At 45.6% G+C, this 22,472-nt stretch overlaps 1 protein-coding gene across 1 annotated transcript in view; it reads left to right on the top strand.

Moving 5' to 3' along the window:
- Cpped1 (calcineurin like phosphoesterase domain containing 1) overlaps positions 1–22,182 on the top strand; it is a 100,351-nt gene extending 78,169 nt beyond the window's left edge. The window contains exon 4 of the mRNA XM_021209491.1: positions 20,250–22,182. Coding sequence (XP_021065150.1) covers positions 20,250–20,476 — 227 coding nt within the window. The 3' untranslated portion in view covers positions 20,477–22,182. The remainder of the gene's footprint in view (positions 1–20,249) is intronic.
- Positions 22,183–22,472: the final 290 nt, after the last annotated feature.

The following is a 22,472-nucleotide window of genomic DNA, read 5'->3' as shown; positions in this document are numbered from 1 at the left end:
ACAAGATGCCAATTTGTGAATGCTTAATTTTTTTAAAGCAAAAAACCAACAACAACAAAACAACTTCTGGCCTTCTCTTACTCATGGTTCACTGTGAAACCCAATAGGCCCTTCTGTACTTCTGGGGCATTTTACAAAAAGCTTGTGTTATCAGAAACATTCTCCAACTGTTCCATGGAGATGAGGTTGGGAGACTCCTATTGAAGGCCTTTGATATCTCCGGCCGTGCTTGAGTTAGTGTGGAAAGCATGTCTGAAGCCAAGGAAGCAGACTTAATGTCAGGATGGCATCCACTCCACCATGGAGACCGTTTTACATCACAGAACATTCAGTTCTTCCACCACACGTGGATGCATGTAAGTGATGCAAACTCAGTTCCCAACTGCTGGTCGTTCATCATGCTGTCAGCATTCTCGAGTGGCACGAGGGTCTGGGCTGCCCATCCCAGGACAGAGCACATGCCATCTGTGAGAATGTCCACATGCTGAGAGGACCCACAGTGTTAACGGGGTGCCTGTGGAGGAAGTGTGGTAAAACCGCCCAGAGCCTGTGGGACACCACAGCTGGAGCAGGACCTGGAGCAGGGTTTCTTGTCAGCACATCCCATGAGGACTGTGTGTGCTTCTGAAGCGAATCCCATGGCCCCATCCTGTGAAGGTTGCTGTCTACAGCTGGTTGGTGCCTTTGGGTAGGGCCAGCCCTGTCCCTAGGCAGAACTAAATGGGAAGCCAAATTATGATCCACAAGTTGGTTTGTAAGCGTGAAACTTGGTGGTGTTTTCCATTCTTGATGGTGTTAGACCTGCATCCTGTGGGCTCTGGGTCCAGTAGGGCCTCCTTGCCTGGCAGGACTGTGTTCATTTGGGGCCTTTTTCTGCTTCCTTCATATTGAATCAGCTCCAGCCAGGCCCTCCGTACACTCTCCTACCCCAGCACAAGGTCCAGCCCTTCCTTCAGCTTGCCCTTTCCAGAAGTCCTTTCCTTTTGCTCTGGCTGTGAGACCGACTCAGGTTTCTACCTTTTTGGTATAAAGCTCTTTTCCCCTCCAGTCCAGTCAGCATTGTCTCCATCCAGCTCTTGTCAGCTGGACATGCTGAGTCTCTCACTAGACTTTCAGCTCCCTGAAGGTCCATCTGCCCTGCCTTTAGGTCTGACTCAGGGCTCAGCTCACAGGAAGGCCTCTGTGATGTGGATGGAGTGCAGGCAGGAAGGAAAGTCTTTAACTCATCAAGCCCTCGACAGCCCGCTGACGGAGCTCAGTGGTGTCCAGGACACACTCTGAGACAAGCGCAACGGAGAAGACTCCACCTCATATTGTCTGTCCTGTGCCCTCCACATCGTAAGGTGTGCGGCCTCTGTCTTTCCTCCCTGCCTTTCGTCTAGGTCACTCAGCAATCTGTTTCTCCTCCAGCCCTTCTTTTCCCCTAGCCTTAGGATCCTCACCTAAATCTACTTCAAGTAAAACTAGAGAGCTCGAAGCCTCTCCTACTGTGGGTCTCCATGGCGTGCTAAGCCTGGCCCTCAGACACAGAACAAGCAGGCAACATGTGCAGTTGCAGTTTCGGTGTGGACAGAACTGCCGTGCTGCTAGGTTGGGAGACTTGGATGGCCAGCCCTGTATGTGTGTGTCGGGGGCAGGGCAGGGGCTGCTACTGACCGGGCAGAATGTGGACAGTGGCTGAAGCCGCAGCAAGAGAACTTGAACCCGTTTTGGAAAGTGAGGCAGTCAGTGATATTTTGTAAAATGTGTTAACTTCAAGACCGTGAGAAAGCTGGGGTGACGGTGGCAGGTGGTATTTAATGTTGCCTCTAGCTTTTGTCCCCACAGCAATAGTATTTCCTAATACTATTTCAGTCTCGGTTTTCTCCTTGTGCTAAAATGCCAGTGCTCAAAAATATGTCAGAAGCTCATCAGATGATCAGGGTAGCTTTTAATTACAATAATTGTGTTGTTGTAAAATATCCTTTTAAAGAGTACATCCCTCCCCAAGCCACTGTGGAGATAAAACCCTGCTTCCTTCCAGAAAGTTTAATGAATACGTCTGAATCATTGTGTGGGATGAATAAATGATTTAATAATGAGCATCAACAATCATCTCCCATTGTTGCATTAATTTTTGTAAATGGGATGAGGTAAATGAGGAGGAAGGGCTGTCACCATACAATAGACCACCATTTGTGTAGGAATGTGCTCTGTGATCCAAAAACTGAAGAGCTTCCAACCTCAGGTTTCCCTAGAAACGGATGCTTCCTGTTTCTGCTTTTGAAGTCAATGGCGGGGGTGGGGAGCTTCTTTGTATGGAACAGAAACACTGTCAGTAACCGGTGGAAATAAACAGGTATCGGGGCAGGACAGGCGCACAAGTGTGAAGCGGCACTGCTTATTCGCAGTCTTCCTTTGCTCGGCCTGGGGATAATCAGTTTCATCATATCCAAGGGATGCAGAAATTGGTTTTCCCCCTAATTCACCTGATACCTAGCTGGAGTCGCAAAGACAGATCGTAGATAATGAAACCTGGAGGTCGGCTCGTCCCTCAGGCCTCTCTCAGCAGAAGGTTAATATGTGACCCAGTTAATGCGGATTGCAGTTTAAATTTCCAATCTTAAAAAAGAGAAAACACGGAAGTGTGTGGCTGCCCATGTTTCCCCTTGATGTCTCGGCGATACCTCTTCTCTCCTCTCATTCTCCACACAGAGAGCTTAAGGATGGTGTATTAAAGAGCCCGGGGCACATTTGGCAATTATAAAAAAATTCCAGCAAATTGATCTTTCTTGCAAAAGTTAATGAGTAATTTCACAGAATTCGTTTCATCTCTAGTATTTTTGTGCTTTTTAACAGAGAAACAGAAAGAAAGGGTGAGCTCTCAGCCCTTGGTTATGGCCTTAGGATTTCAAGTTTTTAAAGAAGGTGGAGGTCAGGCGTCCCGGACTGCATTACAGGCAGAAGAGAACCTTAGGCCATCTGTCTCACCACTACTAAAGCTGTCTATATCCTGATGCTACCAGGAAGTAGATTCTGCTTGTATTCATTAATGGAAGTCCAACCCTGAGCCTGTCACACAATAGTGACCCCCTTGATAAAGACTTACTGGTTAACAGGGACAGAGCCTGGCCTGAGTCACATCTCCCTAGCAGCAGCATTGCTGGGATGCCCACACTGCCTATAATGGTCAGCAGAGTTCTTAAACTGAGATGTGTCCATATATGGGGTCACACTACTGAATATGGGGTAGGAAACAGGAAAACGAAACACACAGTGATCAAGAACCAACTCAGAATCAAACCTATCCCAACAAGAAATGTTTCCAGCAGCATTAGCATTGTGCTGTACCGTTTGCAGTACACAGCATCCTTGCAGCCTTGGTCCTGAACACTCAGTGTGTGCACTTAGCATTACGCACACCATCACACCAGGCGACACCCGCAGATGCTGCTGCCCAAAGTGTCTTTGCTCAAATTTGAGATTATTATATGTTATGAATTGCAGGGTGTTCTTAAATGTACATATAAAGTGTTCTGCTCTTATAGGAACATAATAGCTTAATTGCAGAAAACAAAGATGATTGTTTTCAGCTCTCATTCCTTAGCACGTAAGAACCAAATTAATGTATCTCTGGGTGGGGTTGTGTCGGGATGGGTTATTTTAAAAACTATTTTTTGAGTTGCTGACTGAGTTTCCTTTAAAATACGTTAATGGGCTTGGTTGTGATTAGGACAGATATTGCAGGGGTTTCTGAAATGGCACACGTGTGTGCCTCTGCTATCTCAGACTGTTTACTTCCATGAGTTGACAGTCCTAGTATTGTAGTCGTAGTCAAAATGTCCACTCTGTAAAATATCTTATATATTCAGCCAAGATTTAATTCTCTTTTTAAATTTTTACATATTTATTTAATTTATGTGCAGGTGTTTTGCCTACGTCTGTGTCTATATCATATGTATGTTTGATGCCAACAGAAACCAGAAAGCTGTCCAGATCCCCTGGGACTGGAGTTCCAGGTGATTGTAAGCCATTATGTGGGTGCTAGAAACTGAACCCAGGTCCTCTGGAAAGAGCAGCCAGTGCTCTTAGCTACCAAACCATCTCTACAGCCCTAAGATTTAATTCTTCCTGTAAAATAAACCAGCAAGTCCATCTCATTAATATACAGATTTGCTTTCATCTTTAATAAATGATAAAATTATACATATACAAAGAATTACAATGAAATAACTATGATTTGTTGTCAGCAATTTTTTGTTTACATACCTGTAATTGTATAAAATTGTATAAAAATTTTCTCAAGCAAAATAGTATCGTAAGTAGAAAACTTTAAGAAACACTAGACTAGAGTAGATATTTATAAGATTTTTCTTGAAAGACATTAGGCTGTAAATATTTGGCGCTTACCTGACCTGAGATCTCTCTAGAGCTATTTAACAACATTTCTGTAATATGTAATTGGCAAGAGAGAACATTATACAACTGGTTATAGCCATGTTCCAACTATTAAAATAAATAAATAAAAGGTAGTGGATCTGCCCCTGCCTCCGAGACGTGTTCTCTCCCAAAAGACACTAGCTTTCTGAGTCCTTGGGTAGACAGTGTGCATGTGTGATTGCCGCGTGCTTCCTGGAACCTGCTGTGGTCATGTGGCTGGCTCACCATGGGGGTCTGCCCTCAGAGAACCTCCTCTGCTTCTCAGTTCATATTCCTGGGTGAGCCCAACACTATGCCTGGGGCCTGTGATGCAGCCTGGAGTAGAAAAGGAATGGGAAGGCCATGGTGCTACTTAAGACGTCCAATGGTTGATGTTTACTGCAACATGTCCTAGAAAGACATAAGCAATTCAATAACTTAAACCCAGGTTCTACGTAAGTCACTCGACAGCTAGGATGCAGGAGCCAACAAAGGGAAAACTTACGGAAGATGTCCAAGGTAGCTGATAGGGCCAGTGGGATAGGATATGTAACAGGCAGGTAAGCACCAGGCCTGGATTGGGATAGACCTTCAGTCTCACCCTTCTGGTGGCCCCTTCACCAGCTGGCATCTCTTTCTGCTTTCTATTGTCCTTTGTAAAACAAAGGTTCTCATTCCAACCTCCGGGTTGATGCATTAGATGAAATGAGGCGCATCCTAGAAGTGCTGGGCGCCATACCTGAACACTTGCTCCATACAGAACTATTCGCTGGTCTGTGACCCTGAACTATGTTGAGATTTCTCAGCAGGTCATTAACTAGATGGGTGTTTCTTAACCCAAGCACACAAAAGTCTCCAGGTAGAGCCAGGTGTGCTCTGAAGACTAGCCTTCAGACTGCTCGGGGGATGGAGGGGGGAAGGGGGCATCAACCCTGAGCAAAGGCTAGACCAAAGCCTTGGGGATCCTGGAGGGTGTGGGAAACTAGACTATTTTGAGCCTGCGATTATTTAGAATAGATAAGGGATATTAAGTGCTATTCCTGGTTTTCTGAAAAGGGACCACTAATTTAGTAGAGGGGAGAGCCACAAAACTAGATAATTCCTTTGGAATTTAACAAATAAATGCACACACTGTACCACTATTCTAGCAAACAACCTTTGGGGCCATAATTCTATGGACAGGACTTCTAAATAAAGCAATGTGCCTCAAGACAGTGGTAATCACCCTACAGTGCGCTCTGTCTGAAGTGCTTTTGTTTTTTTTGTTTTGTTTTGTTTTTGGTTTTTTTGAGACAGGGTTTCTCTGTATAGCCCTGGCTGTCCTGGAATTCACTCTGTAGACCAGGCTGGCCTCGAACTCAGAAATCCGCCTGCCTCTGCCTCCCAAGTGCTGGGATTAAAGGTGTGCGCCACCACCGCCCGGCTCCTGAAGTGCATTTTTAAGAAGCTTATTTTGGTGGCTTTTCTTTTCAACTGACTTTGTAAAAGAACAGACAAGGGTCCCTTTTTACAGCACCCATAGAACCCCGATCTTCTGGAGCCAGATTGATGAATTCCACTCTCTTTAACTTGTCTTCTAGCATGTAGTCAGTCATGCATTCATTCTTCCGGACTTGGTCAGTTTTATGTTTTGTAAGGCAGTTGATGTCTGCATCTCCTTCTCCATAAGAGATAAAAGACCAACTGCTGACGCTACATCTGGTGTGAAGTGGTGGATTTCATTTCTCACTTTGGAGGTATCCTTAACAGTTGGGCTAATTAAAGTTAAAATCAAGTCCTGATGGTAAATATTTATAAATCAAGAATCTGGCGTGTGAATTGTGTTCTACTGATTCCAAAAGTTAAGTCAGCCTGTATTCATGAATGTTCAGGCCAGTGGAATAAACAGAAAGGTTCTCCAGAGAGCCAGATTAAACATGTGTGTGCAGGCACGCACACATGGAGGCCAGATGTGAGCTCTTAGCATTGTTACTCACGTACCATCTGCTTTACTTGACACAGTCATCCTTGTCCTGGATGCCCAGTGCTCAGGCCTTGCTAGACAGCTAGCGAACCTCAGGCATTGCCTGCCTCCATCTCCCACTTCTGGGATGACAGAGGCATGCTACTACAACTGATTTTTTTTTTTTTTAACGTAGGTTCTAGGTTTGATCTCGGGTTCTCATTTCCACTGAGCCATCTTTCCAGCCTTCAGGTCATTCTTAGAAAACATTGTAGTGTTTCAAAAAGGAGCTGCTGAGCCAGGAGAGAAGCAGTCTGGGATGTATGAAGTGAGAATATGCTGTCTGCTCTCTCAGGTCCTGCTTTTAAAACAACAGTTGCCATCCTTCTGAAATCTTTAGTGAGATGCATTCGTAAAATCTTGATGCCCGAGTGTCTTAGTTCAGTTTCTGTTGCTGTAGTTGACACCACAAGCTATAATTTTTTTTTATTTTCTTTATTTACATTTCAAATGCTATTCCAAAAGTTTCCTATATCCCTCCCCCCACCTCTGCTCCCCTACCCACCCACTCCCACTACTTGGCCCAGGCCTTGCCCTGTGCTGGTTCATATAAAGTTTACAAGACCAAGGGGCCTCTCTTCCCAGTGATGGCTGATTAGGCCATCTTCTGCTACATATACAGCTAGAGACACGAGCTCAGNGGGTACTGGTTAGTTCATATTGTTGTTCCACCTACAGGGTTGCAGCCCCCTTCAGNTCCTTGGGTACTTTCTCTAGCTCCTCCATTGGGGACCCTGTGCTCCATCCAATAGCTGGCTGTGGGCATCCACTTCTGTGTTTGCCAGGCACTGGCATAACCTCACAAGAGTCCGCAATATCAGGGTCCCTTCAGCAGAATCTTGCTGGCATGAGCATTAGTATCTAGGTTTGGTGGCTGATGATGGGATGGACTCCCGAATGGGGTAGTCTCTGGATAGTCCATCCTTTCATCTTACCTCTAAATTTTGACTCTGTACCTATATCCTTTCATGAGTACTTTGTTCCTTATTCTAAGGAGGAATGAAGTATCCACCCAGTGGTCATCCTTCTTGGTCTTCTTCTGTTTTGCATAATGTATCTTGGGTATTCTAAGTTTCTGGGCTAATATCCGCTTATCAGTGAGTGCATATCTAGTGACTTCTTTTGTGATTGGGTTACCTCACTAAGGATGATATCCTCCAGATACATCCATTTGCCCAAGAATTTCATAAATTCATTGTTTTTAATAGCTGAGTAGTACTCCATTGTGTAAATGTACCACAGTTTCTGTATCCATTCCTCTATTGAGGGACATCTGGGTTCTTTCCAGCTTCTGGCTATTATAAATAAGGCTGCTATGAACATAGTGGAGCATGTGTCCTTATTACCAGTTGGAAGATCTTCTGGGTATATGCCCAGAAGAGGTATTGCTGGGTCCTCCGGTAGTACTATGTCCAATTTTCTGAGGAACCGCCAGACTGATTTCCAGAGTGGTTGTACAAGCTTGCAATCCCACCAGCAATGGAGGAATGTTCCTATTTCTCCACAACCTCGCCAGCATCTGCTGTCACCTGAATTTTTAATCTTAGCCATTCTGACTGGTGTGAGATGGAATCTCAGGGTTGTTTTGATTTGCAGTTCCCTGATGATTAAGGATGTTGAACATTTTTTCAGGTGTTTCTCAACCATTCGATATTCCTCAGTTGAGAGTTCTTTATTTAGCTCTGTACCCCATTTTTTAATGGGGTTTTTTGAGTTTCTGGAGTCCAGTTTCTTGAGCTCTTTGTATATATTGGATATTAGTCCTCTATCAGATTTAGGATTGGTAAAAATCCTTTCCCAATCTGTTGGTGGCCTTTTTGTCTTGTTGACAGTGTCTTTTGCCTTACAGAAGCTTTGCAATTTTATGAGGTCTCATTTGTCAATTCTTGATTTTACAGCACAAGCCATTGGTGTTCTGTTGAGGAATTTTTTCCCTGTGCCCATATCTTCTAGGTGTTTCCCCACTTTCTCCTNTATCAATTTCAGTGTCTCTGGTTTTATGTGGAGGTCTTTGATCCACTTAGACTTGAGCTTTGTACAAGGAGATAAGAATGGATCTATTCTCATTCTTCTACATGATAGCCGCCAGTTGTGCCAGCACCATTTGTTGAAAATGCTGTCTTTTTTCCACTGGATGGTTTTAGCTCCCTTGTCAAAAATCAAGTGACCATAGGTGTGTGGATTCATTTCTGGATCTTCAATTCTATTCCATTGATCTACTTGTCTATCGCTGTACCAGTACCATGCAGTTTTTATCACAATTGCTCTGTAGTACAGCTTAAGGTCAGGCATGGTGATTCCACCAGAGGTTCTTTTATTGTTGAGAATGGTTTTTGCTATCCTAGGTTTTTTATTATTCCAGATGAATTTGCAAATCGCCCTTTCTAACTCTGTGAAGAATTGGGTTGGAATTTTGATGGGGATTGCATTGAATCTGTAGATTGCTTTTGGCAGGATGGCCATTTTGACTATGTTAGTCCTGCCAATCCATGAGCATGGGAGATCTTTCCATCTTCTGAGATCTTCTTCAATTTCTTTCTTTAGGGATTTGAAGTTCTTGTCATACAGGTCTTTCACTTCCTTAGTTAGAGTCACACCTAGGTATTTTATATTATTTGTGACTATTGTGAAGGGTGTTGTTTCCCTAATTTCTTTCTCGTCCCATCTGTCCTTCGTGTAGAGGAAGGTCACTGATTTATTTGAGTTAATTTTATATCCACACAAGCTATAATTTATAAGGAATAAAAATGCATAGTTATGCGATCTAGGAAGTTCCAGATCAGGAGACCATATCTGCCGAAGTCTCTTTACTGGTGAGGATGTCCTGTAGTCCTAAGGTAGTATGGGATGTCATGTGATTACACCACATCCTGCTCCAGGTCTCTTTCAAAGCCACAAGCCCATTGGATCAGGCCCTTCCTTGTGTTCTCAACTCTCTTGATACTTCACAATGAAGATAAAACCGTAGTGTGACTTCATTGTGAGGATGTTGGCCCACAGCCCCTGTTTGAGCAGAACACCCTAACTTCCTCTACAGTTCAATTTTTTTCTTTGTTTCCTGAAGTCATAGCAGCACCGCCTAGGTCTGGGGGCTCGCTGTACACAGTCAGCTGGGATGGCTTGAGTGGTGCTCACTGTACACAGTCAGCTGGGATGGTTTGAGTGGTGCTCGCCGTACACAGTCAGCTGGGATGGCTTGAGTGGGGCTCGCTGTACACAGTCAGCTGAGATGGCTTGAGTGGGGCTCGCTGTACACAGTCAGCTGGGATGGCATGAGTGGGGCTCACTGTACACAGTCAGCTGAGATGGCTTGAGTGGGGCTCGCTGTACACAGTCAGCTGGGATGGCTTGAGTGGGGCTCGCTGTACACAGTCAGCTGAGATGGCTTGAGTGGGGCTGCTTGTCTTTGGTTCTACCCAAGTGTTTGAGGGCCAAGGAGACGGCTCAGGGTTTGGTTTGCATCACCAAGCCTGATGACGTTTCAATCCTGGGGACCCACATGATGGAAGGAGAGAATTGAATCCTCCAAGTTGTCCTCTGCCCTCCATACACATGCCATGGTGTCTGCACACATGCTCGTGCAACACTGAGTAAATAAATGTATAAAAAAAAAAACCACAAAACCCTTAAAGTGTTTGAATATCAGTGATGAAAGTATGACAACAGCATAGTTGGACAGACACAGTCATCGTCCTTGTGGCGGTTCGAATGAGAATGGTCTCCATAAGCCTCCCCGTCTTCTCTGGGATACACAGATCACAGCTAAACACAGACATAAACTTTGTTCTGTCTGAAAAACACTATAGTCACTAAAAGCTAAACTATCCTAGCACATCTAGAGTGAAAGAGAGCAGCTGACAGGAGTTCACAGGAGCACTCTGAGAATGAAGAGGAAGTGCATGAGTAGGAGAATGGGCTGGAAGGGACATGAGGGCAACACCTTCTTCATCCCTGAGTCAAGGCACTATGTGATGGGCATTTCAGTGCATAGCATGTTGATATGTTCTTTAAGGAACCCCTGGTAGGAGTTTGTCTTTCCCAAGGTTTTAAAGCAGAAGTGGACTTAGCAAGGTGCTCACAGTGATGGCTGCCGCCCTCCCTGGCTCTGGCCAGAGGCACTCGCTCCTGGCACACACACCTTTCACTTTCTGCAAGGCTGTCCCCTTCATGGCTCACAGCCACCTCCATCTACCCCCTCTAGTATTTTTGGATAGATTTCCAATTTGATACATGAACATACCATCAGTCAAAACAATCTTTTTAATGAGCCTCTTGTCCTGACAGCTGTGTTTAAGACGGGGCATGGGAAGCGTAAGAAAAGTAAAAATTGTCCATTCTGGATTGAAACCGTAACGCCTGCCCTACACTCCGTCCCTTCCTAAGCCTGCTATCTTCCTTTAAAAATAAAGAGGATATTATGAATAGCGAGAAAGATGTAATTTGTGCAAATGAAGAAAAAAAAACTCCTGATCAGATAGATAGGAAGGATATGAAAAATATAATTACTGAGCAAGGCTTAACTACGTGACAGACACACAGCTTCCTGCTGCCATTCAGCACACCCCCTGACCTCCAGCCACGTGCCGTCCGGTCCTCACTTGATTTCCTGGGTAACTCCGGGTGCTGAGCCTGCCTTCTGAACGAGGAAAGCAAGGCTGGCGATGTAGAAGCACGTGCCTTGTCACTCAGCTTGGCACACAGAGGTGAGCAGAGAGCCCGCCTTCCTGACCCTGCTCCCCTGGCAATCAAACACTAATGATATGAGTGGGAAAAAGGCAAGAAACCCCTTGTACATTCTCCGTAGGATTTGAATGCTCAGCCCATCCTGAAGGTAAAGCATCGCCTGCTGTGGAGAAGAGGACATGGGGCAGGAAGGCTGCAGGTTGCGGGACTGTAATTAACCGTGGAGTCCAGCCTAGGGAGTGGTGCTGGGTGCCAACCACACTTTGTGGTTAGCAGACTCATGGCAGCTGCCAGGCACCCCTGGGCTCTGGAGAGTAATTATTTCCCAATGCCACTCTTTACCCTGGAGCTGACAGCTCCGCAGGCCGCAGAAGACTGCTCTGCGTCATAAAGCGTGTGTGCTGTGGCCTGGCATGGGAAATACCATGCTACAAACAGAAACAGCAGCTCCTCGTCCCCACCCCAGGAGTCACTGATTCACTAGCCTGCACATCTTTGTCCAGTCTTTGCTAGAAACTTCTACAGGAGAACCTCCTATGCCCTAGGCAAGCTGCACATCACTGGCCTTCTTTTCCTTGTCACTGCCTCTCTGTCACCAAGAAGCACGGACCTCCGCTAGTTGCCATTAAAATGTAACTTCATTAATATTTAGATGAGGCAAGATAAGTATAATTTTCATAACTAATTCTTAGGTGAAAAAAAAATGGTGGGAAATCCTTGGAAGAAAGTAAAGGAATCCCTGTAGGTTATACAGGATGATTGGCCTTGGGTGAAGGTCACTGGAACAACTGAGAGCCAGCAAGTGAAGAGAGAAGGGTGAAGGAGTGGGGGAGGGGAAGCCACCAAGAGGAGGCTGTGGGTTCTAGAGAAGCCAGCTAGTCACAACCCCAGGATCTAAGCAGTCACCTGATGGGAGAGTGGCATCTAAGCAGCTAGCTGATGGGACAGTGTAGTTAGGTACACAGGGCACCCACTCTCTGAAGGACACCCTGCTCTCACCTCTCTGCTGTGCCCTCAGCCATGCAGAAGTGGGGCAGATGAGTGGTGTGCACCTCCAGAAACCAAGAGAATCCCATGCTAATGATGACAAGTGAATTGAAGCGAGAAACTCCTCCCTGTTGGCCTCACCCCAACACCTAAGGACCCTGGGATCCCTGCCTAGGCCAACTGCCTTGGTCTGAGCAGTCCCAGGGAGTCTGCAGAACTCTTAAGCCACCTGCCTTCACGGTGACAGTTTTTATTAAAATACAAAAAGATAATCTCAACTCCCTAGTTTTTATATACCAAAAACACAGTTTCTGGTATTTTAGAGGGTAGCTCTGGCATACAGCGGTGTGTTTCTGCATAGAGCATCTGGAAAATGTGTTGTTGAATGTAATACACCACACCACGCATGCTGACATAGCATGTCCTACTTTGTGAAGTCTGCATGCATCTGTATATAGTCCTGCCATCCCTGATGTGTGCAAATAGTCTGGAAAAAGCTCCTAAGGTGGGAGGAAAGGAAGGAGAATGGAGGTGGACGTGAACCAGTGTGGCGTGAACCAGCCACAGTTATGATATCATAAGGTTAGAATAATTGACATAAGGCTTTTATCATTATCAGTTGGCTCTGAAATTATTGTGTTGGCAGCTTGTAAATTGTGATTTTACTGATACATAAATCCGATTGGTTAACTATAAGCTTTAAGAGTTTTAATTCTACCGAGTAATTGGGTATTGTGATGGCTTACTGTGGGGTGCATGGGTCATTGCAAGGTAGCAAGAGGAACTCGGGGGCCCCTACCGGAGAGTTGGTGAGCTGAGAGAGCTGAGAGCACCCTGTGGGAGCCCTGTGGCCCAGCAGGGAGGAGAGTTGGAGCGTTGAGAGAAGCAGGAGCATGGCTAGTTGGCGGGTTCTTTTTAATATTTCCTCACAACAGGTGCTTAAGAACTAGCTCCCTGCCGCCTCCGTTTTGCTTTGACAGGTCTATATCTTCCAATATTTGCTTTCATTTTTAGTGGCCTTCTTCCGTGGATACAGAAATCCTCTTAGGCTTACATTCACGTTGTCAGAATGTGGCAGAGAAAGGAAGGCCCTTACCCTTTGGGGATTGACCTGAGTATGTACCCCATTGCTTTACTACTGTGATTGTTCTCCAGAGATATTGCATATGTGTATGATACATATATATATGTACTGCAGATCTATTTGAGGGAAAGTTGCATGAATCACACATATGAATCCACTGCCTTCTATGTGTTAACCACTTCTTAGTAGTTGTTCCATTATCAACTCATGGAGATGTACGTGCCTGTGCGTGCACACATGCATGTGTGCTCGCATGTGCATACAAGCCACACTTCACCCCTCTGTCTTGCAGCATGATATACTTTTGCAGGCAGTGAAAACCGTAGAGAGCAAGCGGAAGTGAGAGCAGGCTTTGATGTATTTAACTTGGGCAGAGCTGGCAAGAAGCTGGGTGGCCATTGAGCCTTCAGGCTCGTCACTTAACTACTGTGTGTTGTATGTGTGTCCCACAGTCACAGCAACGTGATCTCATGAGGTCTAGCCAGTAGCTGTGTTAGGTGTGGTCCCTAGCTGGAAACTGTGGGACAAGGATGAGATAGATGGCTCTTTTGGACAGTGAAGCCTGGGACTACAGCGAAGGCAAGAAAGCTAAGATCCCCAGGGCCTGAGCCAGCTGGGTCCTTAGGATGCAGATGCCCAACCTATGTGCAGCAGTACATTTTAATACTATTAGCAGAAAAAAACAAAAAAGAATGTTACGGAATGTTAAATAGCATGTCCTGAAGCTTTTTCACAGTACCTGGGACAAATTAGGTCTCCAATTACTATTATTGATTGCCTTTTTCTGAGATATTCGCTTACCGTCATGCAGTTCAGCATAGGCAAAGTGTATGCACACCACTATCTGCTCGACCTGCTCGGTACTCTTTTCCCAGTATGGCAACCTTGAAACCTTCTGTCAGTTACCCCTGCCTTTCTTCCTACTTCTCTCCAGCCCTAGGAGTCTCAGCAGGGGATCTGTCTGTTCTGAGCAGTTCATTTATCTGCCTGAACAGCTGTGCCTCCTTCAGACCTTCAAGGAAAGGGAACCTCAGGGCGAAAAGCAGCTTTGCCTTCTGAGCAGCCCACCTCCCACCAGCAGAGATTGGACATCAGCCTGCCTGAGGGCTACTGGAGATCATGGCGTCCTCCGTAGTGAGTGGCAGGGCTCTGTCATGAGTCAGACATCGGCTGTCAGTGTGATGATTGACTGGCAGTAGGGCAGCAGCACCTTGATGTCTGGGTAATAGGGACCTACTGTGTGTTGTCCTTCACATCCCTTCCTTGCGAGATTGCCCTGGAGAAATAAATCTCTGTTACCAAATTCACAGCCTTGGTCGGAAGTTTAGTTAATTTTTTTTCTAAAGAATGATTTGAATCTTTGAATTGTGTCAACTCTGAAAAAAAAAAAAGGAGCAATAAAAACACTAAATCCCCATGAAAGCAGGATGCTTCAGTTCTTAACCACATGCCTCTTTAAAGGTTATTGGACACCTTTACCCTTGTAAAGGGTGAGAGACGGCAAAGGCTTAAAGAGCAGAATTGAAGCAACACTGACTGGTAGGCGGTTGTGTTTATAATTTGGCAAATCTCAGAAATCTACAAAGCAGTTACTAGTAAGACTTTTAGTAAGGTCCCAAGACTGTAAGGCTAATAACAGGCAAAAATCAGTTGTGTTCTTACATACTCTTAGCAAACAGTTGTTAAGTAAAACTGTGAGAACAACTTAATCTCCAGTAACACAAAGAAGCGAGAGAGTAGGCTGATGTCCGAGACCTGCCTGAGAATGCAGTGACACAAATATGCGTAGGGAGTAGCCATGCCTGTGGCACTGCAGACAAGCAATATGGCTCTTTCCCAAAATCGTTGCACAGATTCAGTCAAAATCCCAGCAATTGTTTCTAAGACAGGGTCTCACTGTGTAGCCCTAGCTGGCCTGGAACTTGTCATATTGACCAGACTAGCCTCCAACTCATGGAGATCTGTCTGCTGGGATCAGAGGCATACACTCCAAGCACAGCCAGTTTTGTTTTGTTAACATTGTGAGGCTGATTCTGTGTACATTTCTATATTTCTCTGACAGCCAGTAGGTCCATTCATGAGGTTGGAAGGCCCTTAAATCAGTACAAGACATACCCAGACACCAGATTCTCGGCACCAAGGACATTTATTACCCCAGAGGGGCAAGCAAGTGGTGGTGGGGACTCCCTCTGGATCAGGCAAAGGCAGACAGCAGCAGCAGGTGATTTTTAAGGAGAGAGGGAAGTCTGTGGTCGAGTGAATTGGTAAGACCTGATAGGACAGGTTAGTCAGTATAGTCAAATAGTGCATTTTGATGATCTTGGTGGTTAGCTTCAGGAATAAGTCAGTGGCCAAAGAAGGGACCAGACCTTGGGGGTGAGCTTTATGGAGTTTCTTGGTTGAGCAAGGGAGAGGGAGGGGGGAAGGGCAAACCCTGCTGCTGTTCTGTTTGCCATGCTCAGGCCCGCTGGAGCCCCTCAGGGGGATGTGATGTGTATTTTACCAGTACTGTGGGTCATCCTGGGACCTCCAGCTTGCTGAGCAGATGCCTGAGCCACCTGGAGATGGTTCTAAGGACAGTGGAGGAATGTCCTTGTACAGGAGATGTGTTGTCCATGGGCCTCGTAACCTGGTGTCCTCTGGTAGTGAACAGCACCCATGTTTTGGTAAGCTGTATTCACTGTCGCATTTACCATTTCCATTCATCTTGGGAAGCACAGAGACTTGCAGGATTTGCAGAATCTTGAGTGCTTGGCTGACCTTCAGCAGACTGAGTACTTTTTAACAGTGACTTGCTGTACTGCACAGTGGCCCTCTTCCTAGTGGTGTTGTTGCCCACAGCCATGCCCCCAGGCTCACAGCATACAATGAGCTGAGTGGTCCTGGGGTCCACACAACTGACCTCCCACTGCAGGTCAGGAAAGTTAGGGGCATAGAATATCCATGGGATCCCGCTCAGATGGACACCAGATGAAGAGTGTTCAGGAGGGTCCAAACCAAAAAAGGCTGGGTGTAGTGATGCCTCTTCCATACTTCTAGCAAGAAGGCTGCTGTGGGGGTGGCATTTTGCTTAAATCTTTTCGGCTTTTCCCCAGCCCAGATCCAGCTTGCCCTTACCAAGCCCGCTAGCACAGCCAGTCCATGTAGAGCCCTGCTGCTATATCCCACGTGCACTCTCCCACTCCCTGCTCCTCCCTCCACCCCTAGAAGAGCTTCTGTCCCAAGTTCAGTTATCAGCAGGATTGAAATGCTGGAAATACATTTAGAAGTTCCCAGGAGGCCAGTGAGCCTTCCTCCAAGTTTGGTTCCTGTGGCTTCTGAAGTCCTCCTTGATGCTCTCTTTGTCTTCCCCAATCTTTATGTAATCTGTCAGACTAGTTGTTGCTGGTTAAGATCCTGGCCCTGAGCCCACCCTGTTCATCACCAAATGCTGGATGTTTCAAGATCTCCCTTTTATGTAAACTGAAGTCATACCTATTTTCTGCAGAGTTTTACTCTCTCCTCTCTCTCTGTCTCTCTCTCCCTCCCTCCCTCTCCTCCCTCCCTCCCTCCCTCCCTGTCCCTTTCCCTTGCTCCCCTCCCCACTTGTGAGTTACATTTTTCCTCACCACCAAAAGAGAATAAATCACGAATGCCTGGTGACTTAGGCATTTTTCACTGCTACACCTAGAAGTATAAAGAGGGATAGCGTTTTCATAAATACACACTCAACACAAAATAAAAACAAAAGTTGTCCAATTAGAACTGAGCACATTTCAGACTGCAGTCGGCAGCAGCTCTGTGTTGGGGCACCCACCCCAAGACCGGAGCTATGCTGGTTCTATCTCAATTCTGCAATTTATGGAGTCTTCAGTATTAGGATATTAAATTATACAGAGACTGCATCCCAATCCTCTGATTGATTCCAAATGCATTTGAGTCAAGGCGGCTTAAAAAATAACTTTTTTGTCTCTTTATGACTTACTACCAAGAGGAAATAAATATACAGTGGCAGCCACACATGAGGTCCTTACCAATGCAGGGACGGCCTTTGCTGGGAATCCTTTCTCTGGCAGTAATTTTTTTTTAAAGATTTATTTATTTATTATATTTAAGTACACTGTAGCTGTCTTCAGACACTCCAGAAGAGGGTGTCAGATCTTGTAACGGATGGTTGTGATCCACCATGTGGTTGCTGGGATTTGAACTCTGGACCTTCGGAAGAGCAGTCGGGTGCTCTTACCCACTGAGTCATCTCACCAGCCCCTCTCTGGCAGTAATTTTAGAGAGCAGTTCATAACTCAGAATCAGCCTAGCCGTAATTCTCAATTAAGGAACCACGGGAGCATGTCAACACAGACAACTGAAGAATAAGCAAAGTGGAGCTTCTGCCTCATTCCTGGAAACCCCACTACCATCAATCCCACACCAGGGAAACCATGGCATATCTATGTATTCCTTTCTACTCTAGAATATGGATCGGTGCTTCTCTATCAGAAGCTGTTCAAGAGCTAAGGCAACAAAACCTCTTACGAGGCTCCTTGGCCCATAAGCACGAGGATGGTGGGTTCAACCCTTGGACTCGGGGGAGGGCAGGAGGCAAGGCTGGGCAGGGAGCTTCTTAACACATTCCTGCCTCTCTCCAGTGTCCCCACAGAGGTATGCTAGCATTCATCTTAGCTAAGGAATCAGCTACAAAAGTTAGCAGTGTGCCCAAGGCCCCAAATAAAACTGAACATGAGTCTGTAAGTATCTATGACCTGGCTTCCTTCAGACCTAGTTCTGAACCACAGACACTCCTTCACTGCCCAAGCTCGCTAGGCTTCCTACAGACCTAGTTCTGAACCACAGACACTCCTTCACTGCCTACTCAGTGTCTCAACCTTCCTGTTTCAGTGGTCACTCTGCCAGCCAGAAGACCCTCAAGCTTCTGAGAGTCCAGGGAGGAAGGGTTGAGTCTTGATGCTGTTAGACAGACTTCTCCCTCCTTCCAGACCCTTCCATTGTAAGCATCATATTGCCAGTGCTTGATCTCTTACTCAGGACCCCAGAGTGTTGGTTCCCTGTTATCACAAGGAGATCTCTGCTTCCCTCTGACAATTATTTCTAGTCCTCTTTAGATATCTTTGCTACTCTAAGGATTTTCATTTGGTCATTATGTCTTAAGACACTAATAGTAAATGTGAACCCTAAGAGTGTTGGGGGATAACAAGGGGGCACAAACACATTTCAGATGATGACTGATGTCCAGTAAACTCTACTCTGAAAGTTCCAGGGGCCCCTTGACCATTCAGGGCTTCTGCTCCCATCTCTGCGAATGCAGAGGAACATGACTTGAAACATCAGCAAAAATTAGTCTTTATAGCTAACTACTGCTTCTGCAAGCCCTTCTCAAAATTACCAGGCACACACACACACACACACACACACACACACACACACCAGATAGTGCTGGGATTAAAGGTTTGCGCCACCTAGCTCCAGAGAAACTTGATGTGCCAGGGTGGGAGGATTCCCAGGAGCTGACTCCACCTTCTCAGAAGAGAAGGGGAGGGGGCATGGAGGATGGGAAGAAGGGTTGTGGGAGGGGGTGACCAGGAGGGGGACAGTGATCGGGATATAAAGTGAATATAAATAAATTCGTAAGTAAATAAGTAAATAAAGGTGTATACTAGCTTAACAGACAATTAGGGGCTACCAGGACTCAATCATCAGTGTTTCTCTTTCTTTGTTTTCATCTCAGTCTTTGCTGAATGTTTTCTCTTGTTAATTCATAAGTAAAGGTTTTGGAAATGGTAAAATCTGCTTATTTCCCCCACATTTCTAGACATGTCTTTTATTTTGTCCCTCCAGTGTCAGGTGAGCTAGGTATAGAATTTGAGGTTCCTGGCTCCTTGCTCTCAGGATTTCAAAGATGCTGGTCCCTTTATGTGATGGCCAATCTATTGTAATGGCATCACCACGATGGCTTTCTGTGGGCTTTTTATTCTCCTTCCTCTCTCGGGTGCTGCAGGTTTTCTGCGCTGCGCATCAGTGTGCACATTTCGTTGGTGCTTTGCACTAGACATTCTTTCCTCCATGTCCTCATCTTTCTAGGAAGCTCTCAGCAATGTCCTCGGTCTTTTCTGCGTTATTTTCTCCTTCCTCTTTTTCCAGTTTCTGTTCCTTATCCCCCAGATTCCACTCTACTCTTGGGGCTCCGTGGAGAGTGGGCTCACACTTTTGTAGCTGGTGTGAATTCTGACTCATTGCCCTGGTTCTGTCTTTCAGTTTTCCACTTATCCCATTTGCTGTATTGGGGGTTTAGTGTGACTTTTGGTGGGCATCTTAATAAAACCATTTCCGAGCATTTGTTGCTTCTCACTACTCAGTTTTTGCCTGTTTTCTATCAAAGGACCTTAGTCTTACTTAAGGACTCAGATGTACAAAAGGCATTTGCTTTAAACACTTGTCAGACCCTTTCTGTTAATTAATCACACCTGGAATGAGCTCACTCCTGACTGAAGAGTCTGGACTGCCTTACTTACCATAAGATTTCTTCATGAGCTGTAAGATGTTTCTTTTTTCTGCTTTAGTGTGAAAGGACCTTCTGTTTTTGTTCTTGCTTCATGCTCCTGTATTCTGGTTTTGGTACACACACACACACACACACACACACACACATATCCCTGAGTTCCTAATGGCTGTTTAGAGACCCACTGTAAAATCTGAGCACAACTGTATGGTTCCTGGATATGAGCTTGTATCTGCTGTTCTTTCTAGAATCTCAGATGGTGGTACTCAGGCTCAGAGATATGCGGGAGAACTCCAAGGTCCACAAGTTCATGTGCATATATGCACTGAGAATTACACTTAGGCCCCCACATGCTAGTGAACTACACCCTCCACTACTGAACTCAAGCCTAGCTCCATGACTGTTATACTTGGAGGAACTTTATGAACCCGTTGTTATTGAGATGCCCTGAGAAGCTCAGTTGATGCATTCTCCGTCAGTTGATGCATTCTCTGTCATTCTCTGTTAACTAATGCTAACATCATCCACAGAGTCAAACTCTGCAGCCCACAGGTGACATGGAAATCCTTGGCCCCTTTACTGTCTTTTTCCTTTCCCTGCAGGTATCAGAGCTGTGTTCTCGGGGCACTACCACAGGAACGCCGGGGGAACCTACCAGAATCTTGACATGGTAGTTTCATCTGCCATCGGGTGCCAACTAGGCAAAGACACCCACGGGCTCCGTGTGGTGGCCATCACTGCAGAGAAGATTGTTCATCGTTACTACAGTTTAGATGAGCTGAGCCAGGGGGGAATCGAGGAAGACCTGAAGGAGCTGCTGAAGGAGTGATTGGTCCCCACCGAGTCCACCCAGCTTTCACACCCATCGCCTTCCATTTTGCCAGAATATTCTCAGCCCCTTCTCGATATGTCTGAGCAGAAAGGCGGGCTTATGAACAGATGTTCTTTTACATAAATCAAACTGCTGGATCCTGTCCTTAATTATTTTCAGAAGAGAACTGTCTTTCCTTTAAAAGCCAGATAAGACAGCTACGGGTGTTTTCTAATTGTGGTGTGTGATTTCCCACGTGATGTTTGGGTAAATTCTTCTCATTGTGCAGCTTTTAACTCTGCCCTTGAACCTACTGTTTCTGACAACTTACAATCAATAACCACCTACTACCCTTAATCCCAACTCAGTACCCAAGAGTGATCTTTAATAATTCCTTGAATATAACCGCCCCTCCCCCCCCCCAGTCCCAGAGCCACATAGGCTTGTCCTCATCATAACAGGTAGCAAGCATCATAGCCATCATTGACTGTGATTTTCAAGATTCTCATTACTGCTGATGCTATGAACACCGTGCGGAGAGTCCGCACCAGGGTGTGTTTGCCTTTCTGATGACAAATGTCACCTTCAGATATGTGCAGACTCTGTTCCAGAAGACCAGAACGGAAGCTGCAACGTGAAGACCCTGCACAGCCCACAGGTTTCCCTGTGTGTATTCTCCCACTATAGGCAGCCCACCCCATTGTCAGCTATGACATGGCGGGAAAGCTGGGCTTGACAAGGACCTCTCCCAAGAAGAACACAGAACTGTGTCATTGGTATAATTTACATTATACCATGTTATTTGCCACTTACATTACAATATCCCTGGACAGAAAAGAGTGTGAGTTTCTTAAAAATCCTTTTTCACCATGGAATTCGCTCTTCTGCCTCCCCTGGGAGCTCTGCCCTCTGGATTTTCCTCTGCGTGCCAGCCATCCTGGTGCCTACTAACCAGGGCCACTACATCCTGCCAAGGAAGTTTTACAGTGTCCTGCAGCGGCACTGTAGAATCTGAAACCAACTTTAAAAAAAAAAAACCCACTGGTTATAAATGAACCGCAAAGCCCACTAAATTAGAAAACTTTCTTGTTAAAAGGTTTTAGTCAATGTAGCAAAACCATGAGAAATTAAATAAAAAGATAATTGGATATGTAAATTCATAAGGAACAAAAGATACAAGAAGTTAATTATTTTACATATTAGTGACACACCAGAGCTCATTATTAGGAAGCATAAGAAAAGTAATTTTTCAAACCTGAGTGATCGTCAGTGCTTGGATTTGTTCCTATTTGTTTTTGTTTTTTACAGCAGGGTGTAAGAGATCAGGAGAGGTCCCTGGTCCTAAAACGTATAGGCTTGATTCAGTGACAGGAGAGAAGATGAGTCATAGTGGGCTGAAGGCATGCCCCTTGTCCAAGCTGCATATAGAAAACACAGCCTCAGAATGGGGGCAAGGATATGGGATCAAGCAAAGGAAACGAAGTAAGTGCTTGTCCTCAAAACACATATGTTAGAGCTGACTCAGAAACCTAGCATGGCTAAGGATGGCCTGGCATTGCCAGTTTTCAACAGAACAGCAGTATCCCCGTGGGGCCTGCTGATGTGGGAGCAAAAATGTGTAATGTATGTAACTCAGATAGCAAGTCACTATTCTGTTCTCTTCTAGGCCTGTTCTTAAAAAAATAAAAATAAAAATAAAAAACAATAAAGACTTCCCACATGCCTGTGCTGTTTCTGAGTGTTCTTCAGGTGTCTCCAGTGTCTTAGCTCTGGAAGGCCCAGACTGGATGCCTGAGCCCAGCCCATCAGTGAACATGGAAGGACAGGGGTCCAGGCAGTTGCATCCTCAAGACAGCTCATGCTGGTCAGGTAAGGTGCTGGTCTTTACTGTTGCTGTGGTTTTGATTGGGATGTGGCTGGTCCAAAGATGACTCCAGACTTGGAAGTTTGGTCCTCATCATGAAGTCATGCGTGACAAGGTCCTACAGAAGACTCTTAGGTCTTTCTTGGGATC

This window comes from Mus pahari, chromosome 12 (genome assembly GCF_900095145.1).
Source record: "Mus pahari chromosome 12, PAHARI_EIJ_v1.1, whole genome shotgun sequence".
In the NCBI taxonomy this organism is placed as follows: Eukaryota; Metazoa; Chordata; class Mammalia; order Rodentia; family Muridae; genus Mus; species Mus pahari.
Note: the sequence above shows the minus strand (reverse complement) of the source record. Positions and strands in the feature narration are given on the sequence as shown.